General features: G+C 36.5%; 3 protein-coding genes across 5 annotated transcripts in view; all 3 read right to left on the minus strand.

Moving 5' to 3' along the window:
- The window catches only part of dnmbp (dynamin binding protein), a 39212-nt gene extending 37275 nt beyond the window's left edge, over nucleotides 1–1937 (minus strand). The window contains exon 1 of one of the 2 annotated variants that reach the window (XM_053238676.1): nucleotides 1605–1937. The gene's annotated coding sequence lies outside the window, so the exon portion shown is untranslated. The remainder of the gene's footprint in view (nucleotides 1–1604) is intronic. The other variant, XM_026915162.3, reaches the window with a different exon arrangement.
- Nucleotides 1938–4403: 2466 nt separating this feature from the next.
- Nucleotides 4404–10741, minus strand: cpn1 (carboxypeptidase N, polypeptide 1). Its single transcript, XM_026915166.3, has 9 exons — nucleotides 10416–10741; nucleotides 8841–9037; nucleotides 8282–8437; nucleotides 6934–7110; nucleotides 6705–6816; nucleotides 6384–6523; nucleotides 5902–6001; nucleotides 5696–5814; nucleotides 4404–5596 (listed from the first exon to the last, which is right to left on the minus strand). Exons 1-9 carry the CDS (start codon nucleotides 10648–10650, stop codon nucleotides 5480–5482), a joined length of 1353 nt encoding a protein of 450 aa, XP_026770967.1. The 5' UTR covers nucleotides 10651–10741; the 3' UTR covers nucleotides 4404–5479.
- A 7403-nt stretch (nucleotides 10742–18144) lies between these two features.
- On the minus strand, nucleotides 18145–24138 carry LOC113527391 (FERM domain-containing protein 6). Of its 2 annotated transcripts, XM_026915164.3 has the most exons (13): nucleotides 23950–24132; nucleotides 23564–23654; nucleotides 23237–23316; nucleotides 23076–23134; nucleotides 22771–22951; nucleotides 21692–21847; nucleotides 21529–21600; nucleotides 21349–21417; nucleotides 20273–20432; nucleotides 19755–19952; nucleotides 19123–19272; nucleotides 18958–18980; nucleotides 18145–18564 (listed from the first exon to the last, which is right to left on the minus strand). In XM_026915164.3, exons 1-13 carry the CDS (start codon nucleotides 24028–24030, stop codon nucleotides 18454–18456), a joined length of 1431 nt encoding a protein of 476 aa, XP_026770965.3. In that variant the 5' UTR covers nucleotides 24031–24132; the 3' UTR covers nucleotides 18145–18453. The 2 variants fall into 2 exon arrangements, with proteins under 2 accessions (XP_026770965.3, XP_026770966.3); XM_026915165.3 differs by lacking the exon at nucleotides 19123–19272 and having other exon boundaries at nucleotides 23950–24138.
- Nucleotides 24139–25768: the final 1630 nt, after the last annotated feature.

A 25768-nucleotide genomic window follows, 5' to 3' on the forward strand; every position in this document is an offset into this window, starting at 1 on the left:
AGAGTAGATTTTTGCTACTAGGATCACAGAATAAGGGCTCACTTTCTTTCTTCACTGTATGCCACACACTGGTGAGCTGCAAATGCATGCTACATAGCATAAGACAAGTGCTGCAGAGGAAGCGATGTTTATTTAAGCCATCAATACCAGACTGAAATCAACAGAGGAATACTGTCAAAAAGCACTGAGCATGTTACTTACATGTTACTCTACGTTATAGAGAATGAGGGCTTTCCCATAGGTCACAAGGGACTATATCTTAGAGAATCTTAGCAGACAAGGGCTATTAATACATATTTTACATTAACCCATCATTCAACATCCATGAGAATTGTGTTGGTCTTTTATGGAAAGCTACTCTTTACGTAAGAGCTAATAAGTTGTAGCTGAAGCGCAACCAAAAAATGTCCTAGAGTGAAAATCAGGATGTGCAAACTGAAAAACAAGTTCAGAGACTTTGTAACATTCTGTAATTCTGAATTACACTTCAGTTGTCACACCAACTCAAATCACACTTCGAATCACATCTCTGAGAGATTGAATAAAATTCATCATTGTAGTGTTTTGACCAAATCACCTCAGCATTAGGAACTACAGTACACAGCAAGTATACTACAAGGCAATACAGTATTTCATATGTGTCCATTATTTTTGTGCCAAGAACCAAATATTTGCTCTTTGCAACTTTGCTCTACACGTAATCAGTGTAATCAGAAGTTCAAATCCAAAAACTACTGGAGAAGTACAGCTGGTATTTCGAGCAAGACCTTTAACCCTCATCTGCTTATCTCAACTGTAAGTCGCCCAGTAAATATAAATGAAAATAGTGCCATCATTTGCCACTTCATGTTTAAGAACCTGGACATGCCACATATCGTGATTCCAAAATGATAAGAAGGATGTACTCTAATGCTGCTCAGAGGCGCAGTAAAGTCATGGTCCTCTCTGCAAAGACATCAAGCGGCGAGTCAACTGTCACCAACTGCCATGTGGCAGGTGAGCAACAACGACATCTGACCACCACCATCACACACACACACACACACACACACACACACTAAAACACTGCTCTTCATAATAGCCCATAATGTTTGTATAAGGAAAAAGTAGCAGCTGTAGTAGAGGTTTTAGTAAATTAAGAATTTCCATAATGCTCATGTTGAGTTTGGAAGCAGTCAATGATAATCAAGATGATGTTTTGGGTTAAACACACTGTTCCTTTTTTTTTTTTTTTTTTTTTTTTAGTCTTATCAGAAAAAACATCTAGAAGTGATTGAAATGCACATCACGTTTCTACCAGTGAAAGCAGAGATTTCTAGAGCTGCTGACTAAGAGCAGGCCATGAGATCAGCTGCTCTGTCAGTGTTTGATCTATGAATATGCCCATGAACAAATATCTGGAGAGATATGATAAAACACTGAAAGAGCAACTGTTATCAGAGACTGATATATGTAGCTGTGGACAGAAATGTGAGCCAACACAGAGCTGTAACGGTCCACTGTGTTAAAAAGTAACTCAGGAAGGAACTCTGTTAGGATCTGGTCACTGTTAACCTGAGCGTGTAATGCACACTGTAGCTTCCACAGTATTTTACTACACCTACCTGTGGGAGAAGGAACGAGCTGGCTCCAGACAGGCTGTTTTGGTGGTGGACTTCCTGTAATCCTACTTTCCACTTATTTACAGTTTGATCGCTTCCCACTTTCTGCCATTCATAACTCTAGTCTCGATCATGTAAGTAGTGGAAAGCTTTGTAGCCGTATCAGCTATGTGTTGACCCGCTGCAGATGGTTCCCTGTGTTTGGCATCTGCGTTGAACAGGGATCAGCTGTCATCCCGATCCAACAGGCTGATCCCCTGCTCCTGCTCCTGCTCCCCATACTCACATCACCACCCTCTCGGGCGCTACTTTTCCCACCCATATTCCGACATGTCCCACCTCCTAAGCTAACTGTGTTTCATTTCGTGCACTAGGATTGGATCAGATAGCAACTCCTCCCACAAACTGCCGGGACCGACCAGTGTCCAGCGGCAATCCTGGCACAGGGAGCCGGAGTTTTCGGAATACAGGTGGGTGTAAAACTACGCCCCCCCATGGGTCTTCCGTGAAGGCTGTCTCACACATGCCTGCCAGAAAATCAACAGGGTTCCGCTGTTACTTACGTGAAAACATTAAAGGAAGTGGGAACACGTTTTATTAGAACTTTTCGCGGAAAGGGTTCGAAAATAGGAACAAGATGTCTTTATGGGGAAAAAATAAATTAAAAAAATCAAAACCCAAAGCACTGACGTGACTGGAAATTGGATTGTGCCATCCATATTCATTACCACCTTTCAGTGTTGTGTCTATCCTGTTACAGACAGTGTGGGTACAGGAGGTGTGTGAGTAGGTCGGTGTCTGTCTGCCATTTTCAAGCAAAACATAAACTGGTTTTGTGGAAAACATTAACATTTAAATCTAACAGCACTGACTCTAGAGAACTGACTGGAGTAAAGAAACATTTATACATTTGAATAAATATTTTTATTCTATCATGACATGCATATTCCACTATCTCAAAATCTTTTTTTTTTTTTAAGAAAATGTGATCTTATTTTCTGTATTTCTGTAATTTCTTTATTTCTGTATTTTTGTAATTTTTTTTTTTTTAATTTCTGTAAAGTCCAAATGAATTTCAAACATAACAGTGAGAGACAGGCTAATTTCCATACTCTCCTGTTTACAAATACTCTGTAAAATCATATTTCTGTCATATTTTAGTTTTATATTAGCATCATTGTTGAACAATATCACAATCACAAACAGAATTAAGGTATCTGTGAAATGTCCCAAGCCTAGAAGACCTGCAGAGTAGAAAATAACACCAAATAACACCTAATCTAGGATTTTGTTTACTTTAACACCTTCACCAAGTTAGCATAACATGGTCTCTATGCTTCAGGCCTTCAGTTGACAATGATAGCTAGACATATCATAATTTCACTCTTCAAGCAAGTTTATGGTTATATTTTTTGTTGTTATATATATTGTTATTATTAGTTTATCATTTTGATTTTCTGTATGTTAATCTAGCATTTTCTATAACTTTGTGAAAATTTAACATTGTTTAGGTGGAGGCTTTACATAAGCCCTCTCAGGTTTATATACTGCACTGTACATTTGTATTCTTCCCTCTTTTTTAATCATGCAAAATTATATATATATATATATATATATATATATATATATATATATATATATATATATATATATTATATATACATTTGTATTCTTCCCTCTTTTTAATCATGCAAAATTATATATATATAAATATATATCGTGTGTGTGTAGTGTGTGTATATATATATATATATATATATATATAGAGAGAGAGAGAGAGAGAGAGAGATATAAATATATACATACACTTATATATACATACATATATATATATATATATATATATATATATATATATATATATATATGTATGTATGTATATATTTATCTCTCTCTCTCTCTCTCTCTCTCTCTCTCTCTATATATATATATATATATATATATATATATATATATATATGTGTGTATATAGTCACACAAACAGATCTTTTGGTGCATGTGCACTCATTACAACAAATACAATGAGGTTTGTATATTGACCTTTAATTTATTTATTTATTTATTCGCGCAGTGAATCATCTGTACACTAACTGTTACAATATGTGGGTAGCACCTTTTTCCACGAGTTGTAACTGAGTCAAAACGTAGTCACTAGCTGACATAATGGAGAACTTATAATATGACTATAATATTCATTGTAGTCCAGACAACATTAAGCATTCAGCTCATTCTCCTGACACTGTACTGCCCACTGCGTCTGAAAGAATCCCCCAGATCAGTCCATACAGACTGCATGAAAAGCTTGTTTTATGTCCACTCCTACACTCCTTATCATTGACTGTGAGTGAGTGTTGAGTGTGAATGTTGAGCTCTCTGTTTCCATTCTCTGATATTTGACATTGAATTTTGTGGCTTGATGGTTATCCTTCTGACTGTCACAGCTGATACACATCAATGACTCTTAATGGAAATTGGCATATTTAGACATTTAATGATTTTATGCATGGAATGGATATGCCTAATAACTTCAATGTTAGATGGTAAATTTAATTAATAAAAAACTCAGAAATATAGACAATAGTCATTAGATTGATTGCAAGTACTTACAGTTATTTACTTGAAGTATTATATGCAAGCCAAAAACATACTTGATGATGAGAAAATGTAAAACAAAAGAAAAATAAAAAGACACTGATATTAAGCACAGTGCTTTTTAAAGTTTTACTTTTTAAGTCTATATTACTTTACACTTCAGACAGAGTGTTTCAGGCTTTATACATATTTTGTCCTGGGAGATCTATGTAAAAATGTGCCTTTTTTTTTTTTTTTTTTTTTTTTTTTTACTATACTTAGCTTCACTGAAAACAGGAGTGTGTGTTATTGTCCACATATGATGACCTGTTCCTGCAGTGTCTGGTTGTAGGGCACATGTCCAGGGTTCAGGACATTCCTGGAGCAAGTTTTTCCTTTTCCTGTACGTCAAACATTACTTTTTTGGGTTGTTTGTCATCCATAGGAAAATAGTTGAAAACCCACTGGCTATTGCATAGCTAAATATAAATATATAGGTGAACAAGTAGCTCACTGTATGTTTAGGGTTTTAGAATCTTTTCTTGAATTATGACTTTGAACTATGACAGTGGACAACAGTGACCTCTGGTGTACAAATATACAACAACAAATCAACAAATCAAATAATAACAATAACAATTTTTCTTATTAGTATTTAGGATTTTTCATCTTACTCTAATCTAATTAATTCCTTTAAAATATATAAAGAGTATTAATATCCTATAATCAGAGATCAAAGCAGAAATACACGGGATATAAAAAAGAACTTTACAGTTCTGTAAATATTCATTGCTTTACAGTAATCCTATTGATGCTGTCTTACTACATGTTAAAAGGCTAAATGTATCTGTGATATCTACTATAAATTTTTGTTAAAGTTGTAATATGTAATCACAAACCTATCAAGACAATACTGACTAAGGACCCGTTTCATTGCTACTTTTGATTATGCTTGCTTAAATTAATTTTTTTTTTGATGTTGCTTAATCAAAGGAGAATATTAAATTCTAAGTGCTGATGTACAATAATTGTGACACCTCATAACATTGCCTTATTATCTAAAATATTTTATGAATTATATGCTGATTCCTTTCTATGCATCTGGCATTATTTACTACATGCATTTCTTAAATGTTACATGAATATGAATTAATTTCAATAGAATATCCTTGTTAAAAACATACTTTTAAGGATCCAGGACAAACTGAGGCCTGAGGAAGTATGTTTCAGTGATGTGATTTGTAACATTGATAGTCTAAACTTCCTTTGCCAATTTTTTCAAGGAAGGTGTCCCTTTTTTTTATTTTTTATCTTGGACCGAGGTTGGCTGGAGGAACTTTGACTGCTGACAAGCTTTTCTTATCTTGATGGTCCCTCGCATTCAAGTTTGTCTCTTTTGGTGCTGGTTTCAAATAGAAGTGTAACTGAAAGCAAAAGGCATATATTCATATGTGCACACACTACTTTGTGTAATTAAAATAAATGTAGATGTATGGCATTGATAGCATTTATTTTATTTTCACCTGTGTGGCCTCTGCAGGTCCGACTGTCACTGTACTGGTGGATGGCCGGTAGCCTGGTGCAACGGCAGTAACAGTGTAGGTTCCTGGCAAAAGCAGACGGAAGTAATCTCCTTCTGCACCTAGGACATGAGACATAGATACAATCAGTATTAGACACTACCTATAAGGTATTTATTAAATCATTCATATTGTAAAGGTATACTAACCACTGGTTATGTCATGGTTTATGCCTGCCACTGAGATCACTGCATTGCTGATGGGGTTGTTATTCTCATCATAGACCATCCCTTTAATGCCATGGTTAACCTGGGGACAAATCATATTACAGTCCTTGTTTTAATTATATTGTATATGCCCTAGATATAGGTAGTGTATGTTTCCATCCATGTTGTGTTCTTTGCTAACAATGAATAGTATTACATAGATTGTGACTAAGTTGTAACTTTTATACCCACAGCCCATTCAAAGCACAAAGAGGCAGGTTGGTTACAGACTAATGCAATGGTACAACACTGGGTTGTTGTCTGTCCCTCTCTCACATCTCGTCTAAAATACTACTTTCTTTAATTTCCCATTTCATTATGGACACAATGCACTTTAATCAGGTGTATGCTTTCCCCAGGAAGTTAAACTTCTAAGTGTTTCAGTGAAGTGAGATGTGAACCAAGTTCTGAGAAGGGGGACTCACCTGTTCCAGGTAGGACACCAGAGCCTCCCTGTTGGCCAGCCATTCTCTGGCCAGAGTGCTTGCTGGGGGGAATTTATCACAGCTCAACTCTAGAGTGATCTCAAAGCAGTTAGTGTATAGGTAGTTAAAGTCCTGCATGCCTGCAAACACAAAATGCTGATGTTTAGCCATATATATGAATGCAGGGGGCACTCTCACACAAAGTGTGAAGAATTCAGTTCTGGCCTTGTGTTGATTCGAGTAATTAAGTAGCTCAATAATGAAACATTTGCTCATTTTAGCTATATAACAGGGTATAATCCAATAAAGGCATCCACTGACCCTTGGATAGAGTGTACCAGCTGGCTCCATTTGTAATCCCCTCCTCAAAGTAGTCTCCACAGTTATAGCCTTTATGCATCCAGCTATGAGCATAGGAGTAAGTCTTTGCCAGCTACACACATGCACACACACAAACAAACAAAATAATAAATAAATTAAGTAATGTTTTATTAAGTAACTATAAAATGTATAGGCATTCTCTTATTTGAATTATTACATTATTACGTACATTTCTGAAGAGCTTGTCATCTGGAGTGGCAGAATATGTAGATCTGCCTCTTATACGGGCTTCTCTAGATTTGTCAAAAGGGTAGTTTGCCACCACTGCTCCTCCATGCAAATTTGCTGATAGAACAAAGTTATAACTTTGCATCCATCTAATGACTGCAAGAGTCTCTGGTTCAACCTAGTGCCAGAAAAAGCACAGGAGGAAAAGGGTATACATTAGTATACTCTACGTTTTCTTACCACATGCATACACTGCCCATGGGAGAAATGATTAACTATGTGAGTGGAAAGTTATCTAGGCCATCTAACATGCCATAATACATCCAATTAAAGCAATAAGGAAAATAAACAGCTGCATTTATTGCTTTGCGTCAGATCAGTTTGGCACCACAGTTTGTTGTTCTTGCAGATAAATGCTGGGATGTTAACCCAGTCTAAGCTCTGTTTGGGGAAAGATAATATTTGTGATATACGGCTGTAGGCTTTTTAGTGACCTCAGCTGTCTGCGGAGAGCTTGGTTTCAGGGGGAAAAGCCCTTCTTAGCACTGTGTGATGTGTGGGTTAAAGGTTTTATGACATGCAATAATGTCAGAGACGTGCCAATCTTAGCTCTTATCTAAAATATGATCATCTTATGTGAAGTTTTAAATTTCCATTCTGGAGTTCTCATTTAGACAAAGGTGTTAAATGAGGATGTCCTTGCACAGATTCCATTGCATAGAAAAGATTAGATGTACCCGGTTTTTAAAATCATTAAGCTGAGCTGCAGTCTGTTTTGAGTTTCACACTTCGTACAGTTCATTGTTGTTTATAATCCCCTATAAACCTAAGCCAAATGCTTTCGCATTGACTACCCAGTGGTTTAACTGAAATGTAACAGCACACCATTCGCGGAAGTGATCTTGATGAAAAAGTTCCCTTCCAGTGTCTGCTTATTTAAACAACAATACTGAAAGGTTGACTTGTCGGTGTCTGATACAGGCCAGACCTAGTGCTGTAAGACCTTGGAAGGATACTTATCAAGTAAATGATGGATAGCTTATACTGATAAAACAACAATATTTTCTTTCCTGTGGGTTTTTGTAATCCATGCCATATGTAGTGATTTACCCTTTTTTTTTAAACAGGTTTGTACAAGATTGTGACAGATATCAAAGTAAAACAACACACAACACATGGAGTCTTGGAGGTTGCTACACTGTTTCAGAGGTTTGCGGTTTCTCAGATGAGAATTGTTTTCCTTTTATTTTATTGGTTGACCTATACATGTTATGACAAGTTATCTTGGTATCCATATTGCATAGAAAATGTTGCCTTTAAGATGATCACTGTTATTTTGTGTTACCCACCTGGTGCTCCCAGTTGTCTGGAAGGGGCAAATGGTGATTCTGTCCATTGTTCTTCTCATTGTAATACATGAGGGCATTCAGGTCAGGGAAATTGCGATTTAGGTCCACATCTCTGGAATTCCCACGGCCCACCAGGTAACCATTGAATTCCGGACCCTGGAAGCCAGACAAATCATTTTTACAGTGTAAATGCCTATAAGTATAAGGAAAAGTCATTAATGATATTGCATCAGATCTTGTGCATAGTGAATAGTGATGAACATATGGAGAATCATAGCCAGGTGTGGTGTATTTTGGTATAGGGCCGTTGGTTTGTGATGTGTGGGAGGGTAAACCTATGTCATTTTAAAGCTGTTTGTTGCTGGGCATTGAGTTTGTGCCTGAAATAAATGGAGCAGATAACATATTTTATAATGCATGAGCCCAGACGTCTGCACATACTGATCATTTGATTAATCTTGAAAAAACTGTGACAGTTTGTCTTTCTCATGCTGAGGACATATATGAATACTGTAAGCTTTTGAGATTTATTTTTCTTTTGTAAGTATGGATTTAATACCTGCCTAGCTGCCACTTCATAGCCATCTGGATTCATGGAGGGCAGAATGTGAATGCGTGTGTTGTGGATGAGCTCTGTAATCCGTTGGTTCCCTGCTTGGTACTCGTCACACAAGAACTGAGAAAGGTGGAGGAGTAGCTCGCGGCCCAGCACCTCGTTCCCATGCATATTTCCCACGTACTTGAACTCCGGCTCCACTAGAAAACACATGTCAAGTGACCACTGTCAGGAAGTCAGAAGAGCATGTAGCCACATCTGCAAAGAGTACATAAGTGGATGGCAGCAGAGCTCTAAATTGTGCTTCACAGTAGAAAAACTGAGGGGTTCACATGTAATTAGGTCTCAGCAATATCTTTCATAACGAAATGACAACTGTGAAACACACTGTGCTGAAATCCACTCACTATTTACCACTAGTTTTCTTTTTGAGTGTACCACAGGTTTTTATTTTGCCTAATCGTAATATCGCAATCAAGATAACCTACATTTCAAAAGTATTCATTACACTCTCTTAGTAAGGGGTTCCATTTTAGCAAGGAGAAAATCTAATTGGTAATGTGAATGAGACAGGCTGCATATTTAGCAGTTGTTAATCACACAATGATTGGATTACTGAAGTGTGTGAGCAACTAAGAGATTGACTGAATTAAACTTGTGCCTCTTTCTGCTTCAGCAATTCATCAGACTACATCTAAGGTACTACAGTCTTTCTCGTATATACAATCACAAGAACACTGCTTTATATAAGCACCATGTTGATCATAAACTGACGAGTGGAGTCATAGTCTGGACTGCTGGTGAGGTTCCTGTTTTTGTGCTTTTCACCTTATTGTGGAACATGCATACATCCTCCAATTCTACTGAAGGAAGCCCATACATCAGCAAAAAAAGCCTCCTGGCTCAGGCTTAAACCACTCACAGAATATTTGTGGCTAGCATGTCTTTGTCAACTAAAAGTGTAGAGTCAAAAAGTGTCTCATATGGTTATACCTAAGCTATCCCCAGTGTTTATACCAATGTTGAGATTGTTGTCCCCAGTCTATTGCTAATACATTGTTGTCTATTGCAAAAGGAAAGACAGAACTTTAGCAGCATTCACAGCATGTCTTGCTTGATTCATGTAAATTGTGTGCTCTTTGCACAAAGGTCATTTCTGTGTACCTTAACCTTTGACAGACCTTTAATTTTCTTTCAAAACCTGAGCAATACAAGGTCATCTGGTCACACCAGATTATAAATCAGAAGCCTACATTCTCTGATGGACAGAGAGCAGACTAAATTACAACAAAGGTTAGCTTAAAAACGAAATAGACAAGAAATGGCTTTCTATTTTTTCTGTGCATTTTAATTTGTTCACATCAAGTTAACTGTGCTTTACATTGGCTGGCTCAATTACATTGTGCATCATCTCCTTTTAGAATACATCCCTACCAGAGCTTAGGAGGTGTCATCTGGCAACTGTACATCAACTGTACATCTTTAGCAATAATTTCTCCAAACATTGTTAGGGAATTGGAAATTAGATTTAAGAGTAAGGCTGACTGAAGTAAGACTGAAGTAGGTAAAGACACTTACATGCTTCGTGGATGCCTGGATTGTCGCTGAACTCCAGGACATAAAGGTGGCGTCCCTCCACACTGCGACCAATGCTGTAGATGCGGGCGATGTAGGGGCACTGGCTCTGGATGGAGTACAGAGTGCGCACCATCTCCTCATATCCGTGGTGTTGGAATTCAATGGCCCTAGTCATCGGAGCCCCAAGCCCCAGGAGCAGTGCTCCAATCCAAACTACACAACTGCCTGACAACATGATCCTGTTCTGCTCCACAAACAGAGAGCTGTTCCCTCTCCCTCACTTGCTCTTTCCCTCTCCCTGTCCCCCCTTTTCTCATTCCACTCACCCGGTCTGTCTCCTCCCTCACACTCATATACAGGAGAAAGTAAGGACAACTTGCCCCTCCTTCTCTATCTTTCATGTATAAGGTTTCCTCACCATGTTTCCTCATGTATGTGACAGTTACTTTACTGGCGTGACAAGTATGTGATAATGTGCGAGCAACAGAAGTAGGCTGTCTGTGGTGTGGGGTACCGTGTATTGTGTCTTGTATATTTTACTTCTGAAGCTGACTTAACCTCATGCTTTGCATTGTTCTCTATCTGGCTATGCCATGGCAGTATTTTTTAAGCTCAGTGCTGATTTGTGGTGTGTCTCCGCTACTGACTCCAAGAAGGGAAATAGAAAGCAGGGAGAGCAAGGAAGACAGACAGAGAACATTTTTCATCCCCTCTTTGTATATCTACGTCAACACTGGTTCATTCAGTAACTTTGGGTAAACACAGTAGGAAGGCCAGAGGTTATGCTTTTTCAAGTATCTTTTGGGAAAGCAGTGCTGAAATTCCTGGAGGACTTCCCCCTCAACACAATGTCCTTAACCCCCAGGAGCTGCTGCCAATCACCCTGGCCATTTAAGAGCTGTAGCTGTCAATTAGTGTGTGTGTCTGTGTGTTTGTGTGTGTGTGCATGTGTGTATGTTTGTGTGTACTGGACTAGCTTGTCACCTCTTATATGTAGGACTGAGCACACACTGAGCAGATGCTTTCCAAGAACTGAACATACAACATTGTGAAAACATATTGGCCCATTCCCAATTTCCATTACTGCTGCAAATATCTGACAGTGTCTTTAACCAAAATCGACTATTACTTACTTAGTACTTAGTTACTTTGTATTATTATTATTATTAGGCATACTCAGTTAACACACACCATATTTTAATTAATAAACAAATTCAAACAACAACTAACCCTGTATAAAAAGGCAACTGTTCCCTAGCTGAATTAGGCCAGTCAAAGCACTAAAGAGTCAACTGTTTAAACACAGATAGGCTTGTTTACACACAATCCTGCTCAGTATAAACTTCCCTTTTTTACTTTTTTTAACCTTTTAACCTTTGACAAAAAGTTACCAGCTCAAAGATTCAGTAATCATATTAAACAAAGATCTAAAGGAATTAAGATCAGGAAAAAAGGTCTACCAGAAAGTAATTTCTGATGTCATTTAAGAATACACCAAGACATTCAGGATCAGAAAGAAGAGAGGAAGATGGAAACCATTGCTAATCAAAAAGCTGCTAACCACAAACTCCTTCCATTTACCAATAAAATCTCCAATGATCACTGAAGCCTGTTTCTTCCACTTAACAAAACGAGAAATGAGAAAATCATAATTATGAGAAACTAAATCATAAATATGAATAACATTCTCGTCATTATGAGAAAATAATAATTAAAATAAAAAAATAGATAGGCTTGGGCTTCTGATAACCTTGTCTATCACTTCAAAGTTAGCTATAGCCATTTTACCAGCTAGAAATATGGAAATAAATATGCAAGCTAAAGACCAACAAGCTCACTGCTGAGACTGTCGGTTAACATATTAGCTAACATTCAAAGGGTTCCTCAGGTCAGGACCCATCTACCTACAACTAAAAGACACTCCTTTGCGGCCAACAATGTGCACACATTTTAGAAAGGACTCAGAAAGTCAAACTGGACCATCACCATGTCTGAACAGAGTGGAAGGTTACAACACGGGCATGTTTTGACATGTCTGTGTTATGATACCACAGACACAGCGATTCAAGGGTGGGGATTTCCCGATTATTGGTGGTGATGCATTTTTATAACTGCATAACTGCTTAAGTCCATCATCAAGATGCTCTACTGAGAGAAATTTATTATTTTTTTTTGGTGGTGTTTAGGTGATAATTATATACTTAATTATTTTAAGTTTTTATTTAAAGGTTTTTGAAAATAAATTTATGGCAAATAACAAAATACATTCCAGAGTAAAAGCAAGCTTCAAATTATTATTATTTTTTTTATTTTCTAATGTAAATGTTCCCAAACTTGGGTCATAAATAATAATGAATAGTCTGAACAACCCAAAAATAAGGGTAAAATGACCCATGGCCGGGTCATAATGAGCTACATTTTGAGTAGTTACAGCAACCCAGCATGTTCCACATGTAACACAATGGTGTGTGGTCAGTTTAGCCCAGTGTGTATTCTGTTTTGTATTGACACAGCACTGGGTTACAGATATTGCTCAAATTGGGTTCCATTTGACCTAGCATTTTAGAGTGCCCTCAAATCCATATTAAAAAAGCTACTAACAGAATGGAATCCAGGCCAGCCACTGCCTTCAGCCTTGCAACATTTAGGTGAGTCAGTATGTTGTCAATTGTAATACTTTTCTGAATCAGGGTTTGAATCAGTCAAAGTAGCTTTTACATTTACAATTAGTCATTTAGCAGAGGCTTTAGTACAGAGCAACCTACAAAAGTACAAGCAGTTGCAGACACAATGATATAAAGTGCTTTAACCTAAAAGTTTTGTAGTTCTTCGCAAAATAATATAATTTATAATAAGATAACATAATGGACAGCTGGGGGGGCATGGCAGCTTAGTGGTTAGCACTGTTGCCTCGCATCTCCGGGGTTCGGGGTTCAAATCTCCATGTGCACGGAGTTTGCATGTTCTCCCTGTGCTTCAGGGGTTTCATCCCCCAGTCCAAAGACATGTAGGTTGACTGGCATTTACAGTTTGTCCACGAATGGGACAAATTGTGTGTGAATGGGTACGTGAGTGTGTGTGCAATTGTGCCCTGTGATGGGTTGGCACCCCGTCCAGGGTTGTGCCCCGAGTCCCCTGGGATAAGCTGCTCCCCCGCGACCCTGTGTAGGATAAGCAGTACAGAGAATGGATGGATAATCTTTAAGGCCTAAATTGCAAAGACCCAAAAGCCTCTGCACCAGTGTATCTGTTGCTTAAAATCTTTACAATAAGACTAGCACGCGTATCTATAAAGTATGACCGTGTTTTAGAGTCAATATTTTAAAAAATAAACATAGAAGATTTCTGGAAAAAAGTCAGAATATTTCGAGATTAAATTCATAATTTATGGAGGAGATTTGTCATAGTAATAAGACTTTATTACTGGAATATTGCAACATTTTTCTCATGACTAATATTATGACCTTTATCTCAGATATTGTGACTTTTTTCTCGTAATATCATTTTTTTTCCCCTCGATATATATTGAAATTTTTTCTTAAAATATTACTATTTAAATAGTTGCAATAAAATGCCGTTGTAACAAAGCCAACAGTGCAGCATACTTTATAAATAAGTGATATTCAGTGACCAAAACCATGTCTAGTACTTAAATAAATGACAAATAGTTTATGTAGAAAAATGAATTAATCTCATTATGGAAGTTGATACAGAATACTAGTGGATGTATACCCACAAGTTAGTACTCTATCCCCAGCTCCAGCATGTAGAATTTTCCAAATTTTTATTGCCTCTACAAACGCACTGATAATTGTAAATTCATGGTTTTCATACACCTTCAGACACCTATGACATAAGTGTATTCATGGGTGTACATCCACTAGTATTCTATGCCTTTGTATCAAATTCAATAATGATATTAATTCATTTTTTCTTTCTTTTACATACACTATTTTTCATTTATTTTAGTATGAGACATGGTTTTGGTCACTGAATATGTGTATTTATTTATCATGCATGCTGCATTGTTGATTTTGTGACAACAGCATTTTTTGAATGTGCCTTGATGAATGAAAATCACAGTTGTATGAAACTGTGCATAAAAATACATATAAGTACAGAAGTTACTATATGAAGAGCAACTTCTCATCACTGTGCCTGGCAACTGTTGTGGTTTAACCTTTTCACTTCTAAAGTGATATTTTCCATAGTTCTTTGTAATAGACATGGAGGGCGCTGCCACTTGTTAATGACAATGTAATTAAAATGAAATTAAAAATATTTCAGTCCATTGGAAGCAAGATGCCCCACAAGATACTACATTAAAAGGTTTCAGCAGTGTTACTACTATTTTCATATAAATTTTAAAAAAATGCATTTGCAAATGCATTTGGAATACATTTGTAGTCTGCTCCCACATTTCAAAAAGGATAGTGTGTGAGTAGCTTGAGAGGTGGTTTGCTGGAGACTCTCTGGTGTTGGGTGTGTACCAGAGAGGAAACAGCTTGCATTAGTCAAAAAGCAATGATTACCACTAGCAGTAGAATAGAGCAACCTGAAAGAAAGCACAAAGGAATTATTGTGAAGCCTAAATGTGGGTTTAGTCAAGAAATAATTGCAACTGAACAGTGACTACCATACCTCCACAAAATATGGTCACAGCTGATGCCTTGTTCACTACTGATGTGGTAGCAGGGATGTTTGGAAACTCTCTTGTGCAGCCTAAACCTAAAATGCAATTTACCATTAATAGTCATTAAATGACCATGCATTGGCTAAGAAGAATCAATCAAAACTAGATTTAACTCACTTTCTTGATCTTTGGCGCATGTTTGCTTCTCTGTGAAGTGTAAAATTCATATTAATAATGTATTTTTTTTGCCATAGAAGGGTTTTCTTTTCATATTCTAAGAATAGAAACAGTTACAAAATGTATAGATAGTTTGAATGTTTGTGACAGGCTACCTACCAATTGGGACCCTATTAAGATCATTATCTACGCATGTCAGATCAGCATCAAACCATTTGATGCACATCAGTCCATTCCTTTTTTCAGTTATGCAGTTGGGATGCTCCTGATCACATGGTGTTGTTTGCTTCATTTTACTAAAGCAGGAGATATTTTTCTCTTGTAGAATTGCCACTTTGTACTTGCAGCTTTCTGGGGAGGGGGGACATGAGGCCAAATACAATTTAAGACAGAAGGAAAAAAAATATAGAAGGAAAAAAAATCTACTGATATGTTAAATAGCCAGTACATATTTCATATATAAATCAAATCATTAGTGTTGGGCTTAAGACCACGTTAGCTGAGACCAAGTCAAGACCAAGACCTAACCTGACATGAAATTTCTCTTGAATTAACTAAAAGAATCTACTTTGGTATGATCATTTTGTACAAATAAGTACACAGGACATAGGACATGTTAACAGTGGCCCATGCTGCAGTGTAATCCTATTCTGTATCACTGCAGTGGAGTTAGGGATTTTGGAATTATACAAAAGATTCATATTCTTTAAAGAAATGCAATAGCACATGTAAAGATTTGCAAATCAAAGCACATTTTTTAAATTTAAGCACACATAAAGTGCATTAAATACTGCAGTTCATTTTGTGAGACCTTTCTGAGCCCAAATGCATGTCTGCATTACAAGTACTTGTGCTATATTATTTTAAACATAAGAAGTTGAAGTATTTTGAAACATAGTCACTTGAGATTTATAGGCATTCTATAACTCCACATACAGAGATAAACATTTACATTTTGTACTGTAATGAGAACATCACAAAGCACATGTTCAAAAAAATGATATTGTTTTCTTGGGTGGTGTTAGAAAAATATTTTGAGACCGAGACAAGACCAAGTAAAATTTCACCCAAGTTTATGACAAGAACAAGACTACTGATTTGTGGTCTCAAGACCAAACTCCAGTACCACAACACTGCAAGTCATAGTAGAAAACAAGACAATTTTACTGTAGGATTACTTGCAGTAGTTCAAAGATCCCATAATATGCTTTAATAAACTTGATTTATGCAGGTAAATGTTTACCTTGTTGGAGAATACTGCCAGTACAAAGTAAGATACACAGCACCATGAGGAACATTTTCTGCTTCTGCAATATTAAGAGATCTTTTATGCTGTCAGTATATTCATTTTGGGAAATCCACTGCAAATGTACTTATACTGTATGTGTTGGCATTTAAAGTCCTGATCATACATTCCTACACAGCTAACATGACATGAGTATTTCACAAACTACTGAATATATCAGCCCACAATATATATTTATATGTATGTATATATATATATATATATATATATATATATATATATATATATATATATATATATATATATATACACACACACACATATACAGTATATCATGTACTGACAATATATTTAAGCAGATTTCTGAAAACCATAATAATAGTAATTTGAATAATTAATAAAGTGGCAGTTTAAAGATCATACATAAACTTACCATGGCTGAGCATGGGATGAGTGCAAATAAGTAAGTTGCAGATCCAGCAAATAACAGAAAAAAAGTTCCCCTTGATGTCATTATTTAGTGCATTTTTGAATGCCCCACCTACTACCCAATACACGTGTTGCTTATTTTTAAATACCAATACCAATACAAGTCTTTTGAGACTCGGCGTGTGTGTGTGTGTGAGCGTGTGTGTGTGTGTGTGTGTGCGTGTGTGTTTCACAATCTGGTTTATAGAACAGTTTCAGTATTATGATAACGTAAGTATCATTTAAAAAGAAAGAAAGAAAGAAACATCAGTATCACATGTTTCGATACTTCAGTATCAATACACCCATCCCAAGTGAATTTTAGTGAACTATACTGAACTTTAGAATGCAGTTTGTGGCTTTGAAGTCTAAGTTACTGGTAATGCTGTAATCGTGTTGCCAAAAAGAGGAACAAACATCTGTGTAGTTTCACTGGCTGTGATGAATATAGTGCAAAAACAATGTGAAGTCAGGTAAATTGTGCCACATTTTGGCAAATTCTCCAGAGCTCCATTAAATAATTATGTACACAACCATGATTTTTAGAGAATGCAATAAGCCACAAGAGGGCATGTGTTACAATAATTTTAACATGGGTGAGTGTGTTGTTAGGAAGGACACAAAGCAGAGAGGCTAAAACAGCTTAACCATAATAAACTCCCTGTAATGCCCATCCTTGTTTATATATTACTTTTACATAATGGTGACAAGATGATAAAATACAGTGTTCCCTAAATACTTTTAATATATTCACTATAATAATCACTTCTGCCATGCAATATAGTATGTTAGCTTTGGTTACTAATCAACATAACAGGTAAAGATTTAGGTATACTATGAACAGAAGAATGGCATAAGTGTAATTTTATTTGTTTTGTTTTGTTTAAAACCTGGAGCATTAGTTCAGAATTAAATTACTATGATGCATATATCAAGGATCTTGACATACAGCTTCAAACACAGCTCAGCCAGTCAGATTTTAGGACCAAAAATAGAAGCTACCTACAGGCTTGGTTTGTTTTTGTGTGGTGAAAGGAAAGTGGAGAACCCAGAGGAAATTCCTGGAGCTATGATGCTTTGCACTTCTTCCCATGTGTTAAAAGTAAAAATAAAATTCATAACAATTCAAGTTTTGTAAATATCAGATGCTCACTTCCAAGACATGTTTAGCCAATTTGGCCCAGTGACAATGGATTGCAAAATCATCATTCTTTACATATTTATTCCAGTGAAAATGGCAAAAGAGACAATGGTGAGTGTATAAATGGTGGGGGGATTTCTTGAATTTTTAATTTTGTGTAGGTGAGAGATAGTGAGAGAGAGAGAGCAAGAGAGAGAGCAAGAGATACAGAGAGAAAGAGGGTTGGGGTGAAACAAAAACACAGGAAGTGCAAGGGTGCATGTATTTGTACATGTAGACATTTGTGCATTTATCTCTTAGTGTGTACATTAACATTTACAGATTTAATCACTTTTTGTTAGCTAATTAAAATATAATGTCTTCTTGTCCATGCTTATATGTCAACATGTTCCTCAGGAGAGTTGACAGAGTGTGAGACATAAAGGTTCTCTACACTCTCCCTGCACTGGTCCAAAGAAAGGCTGCAAGCTCTCCACCTTAAAACCTACAGAAGACGTGAGTTAATTGGCAATTCATTAGAGCCTGTGAATAAATCTGGGAAGGATATGACAAATTTGGTTTAGAACTCAAATACAGGCAAAGAACTGGCCTCTACTACACACTGCAATACAGTTCTTCTAAATGTTGTGGAATATTGTTTAAGAGCAATCCATGGCATACTAAAACTAAATGAAACAGGTAAGGATTTCCTGTTTTTCTGAAACCCTAGCTTCCTTAAGAGATCCAGTTGTCCAGCCTTTTTACAGTTAAACATCTTCATATTTTCATTACAATTTGGAAGATATTTAAACATGCAATTCTCATAAATATATACTCAGATTCAAATAAATGTAGGGGGTTGCATGTGTATGTCATGATAAATACATTTAATACTTACCTGTTTCATCTCCATTGTAAAATCTAGAAAAAAGAAATAGATTTTAGGTAAAATATATACACTAGAGCACATCTTACCTTAGCTTTGCTGATATCATTAATGTGCCAATCATTCTAGACCTATTACTACTCTAGCATGGTACTATGGCAGATTTTGGCCTCTCACCTATCCATTGAGACACAGTCACTAATGGAGGCCCATCTACAGACACACCCTCAAGGAGTTCCATCAATCGTATGATCTCTTCAGGGTCATCAACAAACATCTCCTCTGGCTCATCAACACACAGCTCAATCTCATCTAAGTCACCTAAGTCTGTCAGATTAATTGGGGACCAAAAGAACAGCACTTATTTAACCCTTTATGGTACATTACTATTAATTTTCATATAACAAAAACACAAAACAACAAAAATATTTAATTACGTTATTAATGAAATCAATGAAAACCCCTAAGAAAGACATCCCTAAGAAAGAGTCTAATATTGTTAGAATAAACAGAATGCTTTGCTCACAATGAAACTCTGATGTGAAAACATAAAGAGCACAAATGTTATTTTTATTCTCAATTTATTTTCAGTTTCTGTAAATGTCCCATATTCCATTTTACTTTCATTTTTGCTGTCATTTGATAACTATGTGTTGAAGTAAACATGAGCATTCACCCAGGACAAAAGAGAAGAGGGGCAACAATTAACCACAAAGCTCATAAATAGGTAAGACTCAACATGTTTTCCTGTAAATCAGAATGCACAGCACTTCTTCATTTCTGCATTGACATCATGTAAAATGGCTGACCTGTTTTCCTTTGTCCTTTTCTAGAAATTCCCCAAGCTGTATCTCTGGCATTTGCTACTGAGATAGTCGCCATGGTGTCAGCATGGTGTTGCCGGGCCTTGTCCAGGTAAGACTTCATGGGTGGAAGCTCATCCTCACTATCCTCTGAGTCTGGATCAGTACTGTCCCTGATATACACCTCCCTTTGCTGTCTTCTCTCTGTACAAGGAAAATGAAGTGTGTCACAGTTTAATCTATAATCCATTGTCAAAGGTGTAATACCATACTACATAAAATATTTTGTAAGCTGGTCAGTAAAATGGGAAGGCTTAAATCAGTGGCGACAGTGTGGATTTCCAGTGTAGTCCTACTATTGAGGAATAATCAGTGTTGTCTGTATGGTAGCACAATGAAGCTCAGATGTGAAGGGGAAAAGTTGATAAAAACACAAAATGGTGGAACATTTACAGAAAAAATATTACACCAGATTACATAGTAGCTATGACATAAAGAGTATAGGCAGTTGTGTTGGCATTAACCTCCTCGTTGCAGATGTTTGATTGAGTGTTTTGTGTTTAGGTGCATGCGATGACTGGTGCTTATGTGCTTCAGCAGGTGTTGGGAGTGCATCACTGACTGCGTGTACATCACCAGATTTTCCCCAGCCAGAGCATCTGCCCTAATCTCAAACCTTCGGCCCTGTTAACACCAAACTGTGTATCAGGTTTAAAGTATAAACACCACCAGTCAAAGGTTTGGACACAAAAGATAAAAAAAGAAAAGAAAAAAAAAAATATATATATATATATATATATATATATATATATATAAAATATATATATAAATATGGTTTAAATTAGTTTAAGATAAGATAAGATAAATGTAAACAGTGAAGTTAATGCCCATGTATAATTTTTTTGTGAATCAAAAAAAGTATTTTTATTAAAAAAAATTTATTTAAGTAGTTTTTAGCTAAAATCTTTCTGCAAACTAGTAATTTTCATTCAGAACTTAGGAGTAGCAGTCAGCAAGTTCTCTGCTCCTGTTTTTAGGGGGCTTTAGGCTGCATTCTGCACAAAAATCCTTGTGTGTTACATACAAAACTGGCATACAAGCCTAACCCACAACACACAAAGTGTGCTTCTCCCTCTCATATATAAGAATTTGAGGGAAGATGATGCAAAAATGGTAGGTATATAGTATAGTATATAAAATATTAAACTTCTGTATACTATGAATGTATGTATTTAATGCACCTAAATTACGTTTGTTTGTTTTTTTTTAACTAAAGCATACTATATGCTGTATGTTAATTCCTGAAAAGCCTCTAAGAAAAATAAATAAGTAACAAATGAACAAAGTTGCACAATGTCTGTGCTACCAGTAGCTTCATCCACAGCCAATGACATGACCTCCATATTTCATCTGAGATTAGTTCCTTAGTAGCACCTAAAATGCACTTTTTTTTTTTTAATTGTCTCTGAGTCCTCTCATGATGACACAACTATGTCCATCTGAGACAGCCAGACTTTCAAATTCTAACAAAAAAGGTTAAAGTTTGTGTTTTGACCCAACAGATAAATCTAGTCTTATGTAGAAAAAAAAATTAAATTACCTGAAATTTAAGACAATCTATGCTTGACCAGGCAAATTCATACAAAAGCTGATGTTCTCCACTGGTTGTCTGCGGGCAAAGGAAGGTCGGTGATTCATACTCTGACCTCAACATGCAAACTCCAGTATGATTGCACATGTGTTTTTACAAGTACTCATGCTGTGTAGAGAATAGGTGTACCTCTATGTCATATATGTGCAGTCCTGTCAAAGCCAGACCCAGCAGCATACTCGCTCTCTTTTCCTTTTTACCCTATAAAAGAAGACAGATATGTTTCTGAGATGGAAGAAATCAGTTTAACCGAATGTGTTTTCTGTTCGCTCCCTCAGGTTTGGGCCCTGACCTTGCTCATGCTGTAAAATGTGAGAGGCACATCGTTCAGGCTACAGGCCTCCTCGATGAAGAGTAGAGAAGCATCATGTGCAGACATTCCCCTCAGCTCTCTGTGCAGGTCTGGAGTGTGCTGCACTACATAGTCACATCCACGCCTTTTCAAAATCTAGTAATAAATAATTATAATTAAAAGTACAGTTTTAGAATTAGATCTTAATGAAGGACCAAAACATTCTGTTTCTAACAAAACATAATGTAATATTCCAGAGAATTTTACATATGTGTTTGTGCGGTGGCCTGTGAAAACCTTTCATATGGTCCAATTTGCACCTTTTCTACTTTATAGACAACATGTTTTCCTGAACTGAAAAACGTTTCTCTTTTGCACATATCTCAACCAGATGTTCTAGCATTTTAGAAGACACCCCTCTTCCTCTACATTTCTAGCAAATGAACTAATGGAAAAACAACATTACTGCCACATTTCAAATAATTATGATTACAATAGGACCTGCTGATTATCATCTTGATTATCACATCATCCACATCAGTCTTGGTCTGCTCACCTGAGGTAAAAGTCGCTCATGGTAATTTTCTAACCGGAGTCTTGTCGTCTCTACACTCGACTGATCAACCTAACTGAGCAACCTTACATTGGTGGGGAAATTAAGTCATTTTTTTCCTGTTGACTAAATTTATCCGCGCACATGGGGTATTTTAGTGTAGCAAGTCCAGAAACTGGAAAACCCAGAGGAACCCCACAAGACAGCACATTGTTTCCTCATGGTGAGAACACAAGAAACTCTCCCCAGACTATAACCCGACCTCACCCGAGGTTTGAACCAGGAACCCTGGAGCTGTGAAGTGGCAATGCTACCGGGTGTTCTGCAAAGCAATCATAAATCACTATAAATCATGAAAAAAAAAACTTAAAAATGAAAGACCCAATAAATATAAATAGTCTAGGCTAAACAAGTACTTTTTAAGCTGGATTTAAAAACAACTATGCATAACTAATATTCTCTGGAACACTATTTCAGACTTTCGAGATGATTTTAATAAAACATATTCCACTACATAATGGCCCACCCAAGGAGGAAAATAGTCCTGGGGAGTGAAGTAAGGTTCCACTCCCTCTTTCCAGTCGCCCAAGTCTGCCTGTAAGGCGTATGCAGCCAGCTGGAAGTACACACCTTCCTGCCCATAACACTGAGAGCTCAAAACTCTGTTTTTCAGGTCAGCACAGTACAGACTGCAGACCTTCTTGTCTCTGAAGTCAGATAAAGGAGTAAACAAATGGGGAACAGAAAGAAAAACAACTTTAATATAGAAACCCAATGTAATGTTAAACTACTGTACTTATGCTATGATAAAAAATGCTCATTTTCACGTACACAATTTGCCGACCATTTCTTATGTAGTACTGAACTCTTAGATAAAGAACCAGCCTGTCCTGTTAAAACAAAGAAATGTGTACATGTTATTGTGACATAACAGAAAGTCCTGTTATTTTATAGAATGTTTTGATGTACTTTAGTCATGGCATTGGCATTACCGGCAGTGTTGTCTGCTTGCGTATTTTAGGGAAGTATGTGGTTAGTTTCTTCTCCAGGTCGAGGAATAGGTGGTCATTATCTAAGCCAAATTAATTTTAACATACACAATGAGCCAGTGCACTAGAAATTATAGAATATTTTTTAAATTATTAAAAATGGTTTAGAGTGTACACTAGAATGTGATCAATCTTTGCATAACAACAGAGTGAAGCGCAACTGTCTCACGCACACTCCACTGTAAAAAAAAAAAAAAAACTTACTCAGCGGTAAAATCCCCCACCTACTCACACATACATACACACTCACATGTTCATACACCAACTTACCCTTTTCCAAACACAGGCCGAAAAGTTGCAGATCTGTAATACCGAGTAGTTGAGAGAGTTGGCTGATTATCTCTTGTCCCCTACACTTTAACTAAAGTACAAACATTTTCATGCCCACACACACACACACACACACACACACGCACACACACACACACACACGCACACACACACACACACACACGCACACACACACGCCATGAGGGGATTTGTCAGCCAAAGCGCAAAGGCCTTTCTATGAATAAGCTTCTGTGTATTTCCTAGCTATATAAAAGTCAAACAGGACCTGATATGCCAGCTCAAAACAATACAGCATATACCTCATAGCTAGACACATATATTTAACATATTAACATGCTACTTAATATGTCAAAGCATTAACTTACCCCAACAGCAATGTTGAGTTGCATCTTGTTGGGTAAAACCACCACACACAAAGATCTGATCTGATGGGCTGAATTCGGCATGTTCTTTACTTTTTTCAGCACTGTGAGCACGAATCCACTAATCTCTTGAATTCCTTCTGCCAGACTATGCTATGACTGTCTCCTTTCCTCTTACTCCCTACAGCTCTCACCATCTCCCTCCTCCTCACTGTCCTCCTTGCAGTGGTGTCCTTTTTGTTATTGTTTTTAGATTACTACTTAAACTTTTTTAATATTCTAATATAATTGTTTCCTTAGAATATTATTTTGAATTATTATTATTATTATTACCTAGGTTCTGAAAATAACATTTTTGTCAAAAAAAAAAGCACTCAAAAAGTACAAATTAGTTTTAGTCTGCTGTTTTTCAGGTCAAAAATCCTTGCAGATTCACAAGATGCTTAATATTGCTACATTTTCAACTGTTTGCATTTTTTGTAGTTTATTCTGTTTGTGTCTGCTAAATGATAAAATGCAAATGTAAGAGACACGAAGATGGAAACAATTTTCTCATTGCCCCTTTTGTGCGGTGATGGTTACTGGGAGCTGAATGGAGCAGCTGAATTTGTACTCATGTTTTTTTTTTTTAATTATCATAGCTAACATTACAGACTGAGAATTTACTCAAAAATACTATAACCAACTTTGAAATATAATGTTCAGCAAGCACATATGGGTATGATGGTCAGGTGTCCACATACTTTTGGCCATGTAGAGTATTATAATAATAATAATAATAACCACATTACAAGATGTGAAACAGCTGACAGGCACTGGAAGTATATTTTTTTCACTCTAAGCTCTGCTGCTCATTTCTGTCTGTAAACAAGACAGAATGTGCACTATAATCTAAACTCCAATCTAACCACCACATGAGCTTTATTTCAGGGGATAATGGGTTTGGTTGTTAAATGGATTGTCTGTCACAGCACATACTGTATATCTGATACACTATACAGTGCTGTTTAAAAATGCTGATATTCTGCTGATCTTCTTACCTTCTCTCACAAAGAGATTTGAAAGGTGGTGAGTTTTTCTGTTTAATTTAGGAGAATTTTGGATATTTTTTGTAATTTACAAAAAAAAAAAAATTTGACAAAGTGGCATGTACTATAATTGTTTTTGTTTAACTCTTGTCTTCAAATGTCTAGGTTTATTGCATGTGTTTTAGTGGAACAGGCCTTACAGTGATGGTTATCATATGTATGAACTTCACAGACAGGCTTTTTATAGCTATATATGAGGGGGCGGTGTGTTCATTTGCATATAGTTTGTCTTGATATAATATATTTTATGATACAAAAAAATAAGCATTGTATGAATATGTGTCTTAGCTTTTCATTTTCCACTGATTAAACATTCAACATTATAAAAAGTGCAATAACTTGAACTTAATAATGACAGTGTTTGTACGATCCATTCATACACTGAGCAGCATATAATACAACAAAACTGTGCATTAGAATGTAATTAAACGTGACGCATGGGGCTTTACCCATTCTGCTGTTAGCTAACAGTTACAGTCATATGGCTCTCTGTAACCCTACACCTGTTTTTGAATCCTGCATTTCCCCATACTGTGTGACAAATACACATGTATTCAGCCTCTAATATCTCACCATGCTGATAAAATTATTTCACAATGTGATCGATTTTGTGCATCAGCACTTTGAGTATTTGTTTGATTTAAGTTGGGTTATTATCAGATATTTGATTCAAGACCATCAAGGCCATCAAACTGTGTATCCAATATGTAGCACTCAGTATACAAATCTTTCTG

The sequence above is a fragment of the Pangasianodon hypophthalmus genome, chromosome 12, assembly GCF_027358585.1.
Source record: "Pangasianodon hypophthalmus isolate fPanHyp1 chromosome 12, fPanHyp1.pri, whole genome shotgun sequence".
NCBI lineage: Eukaryota > Metazoa > Chordata > Actinopteri > Siluriformes > Pangasiidae > Pangasianodon > Pangasianodon hypophthalmus.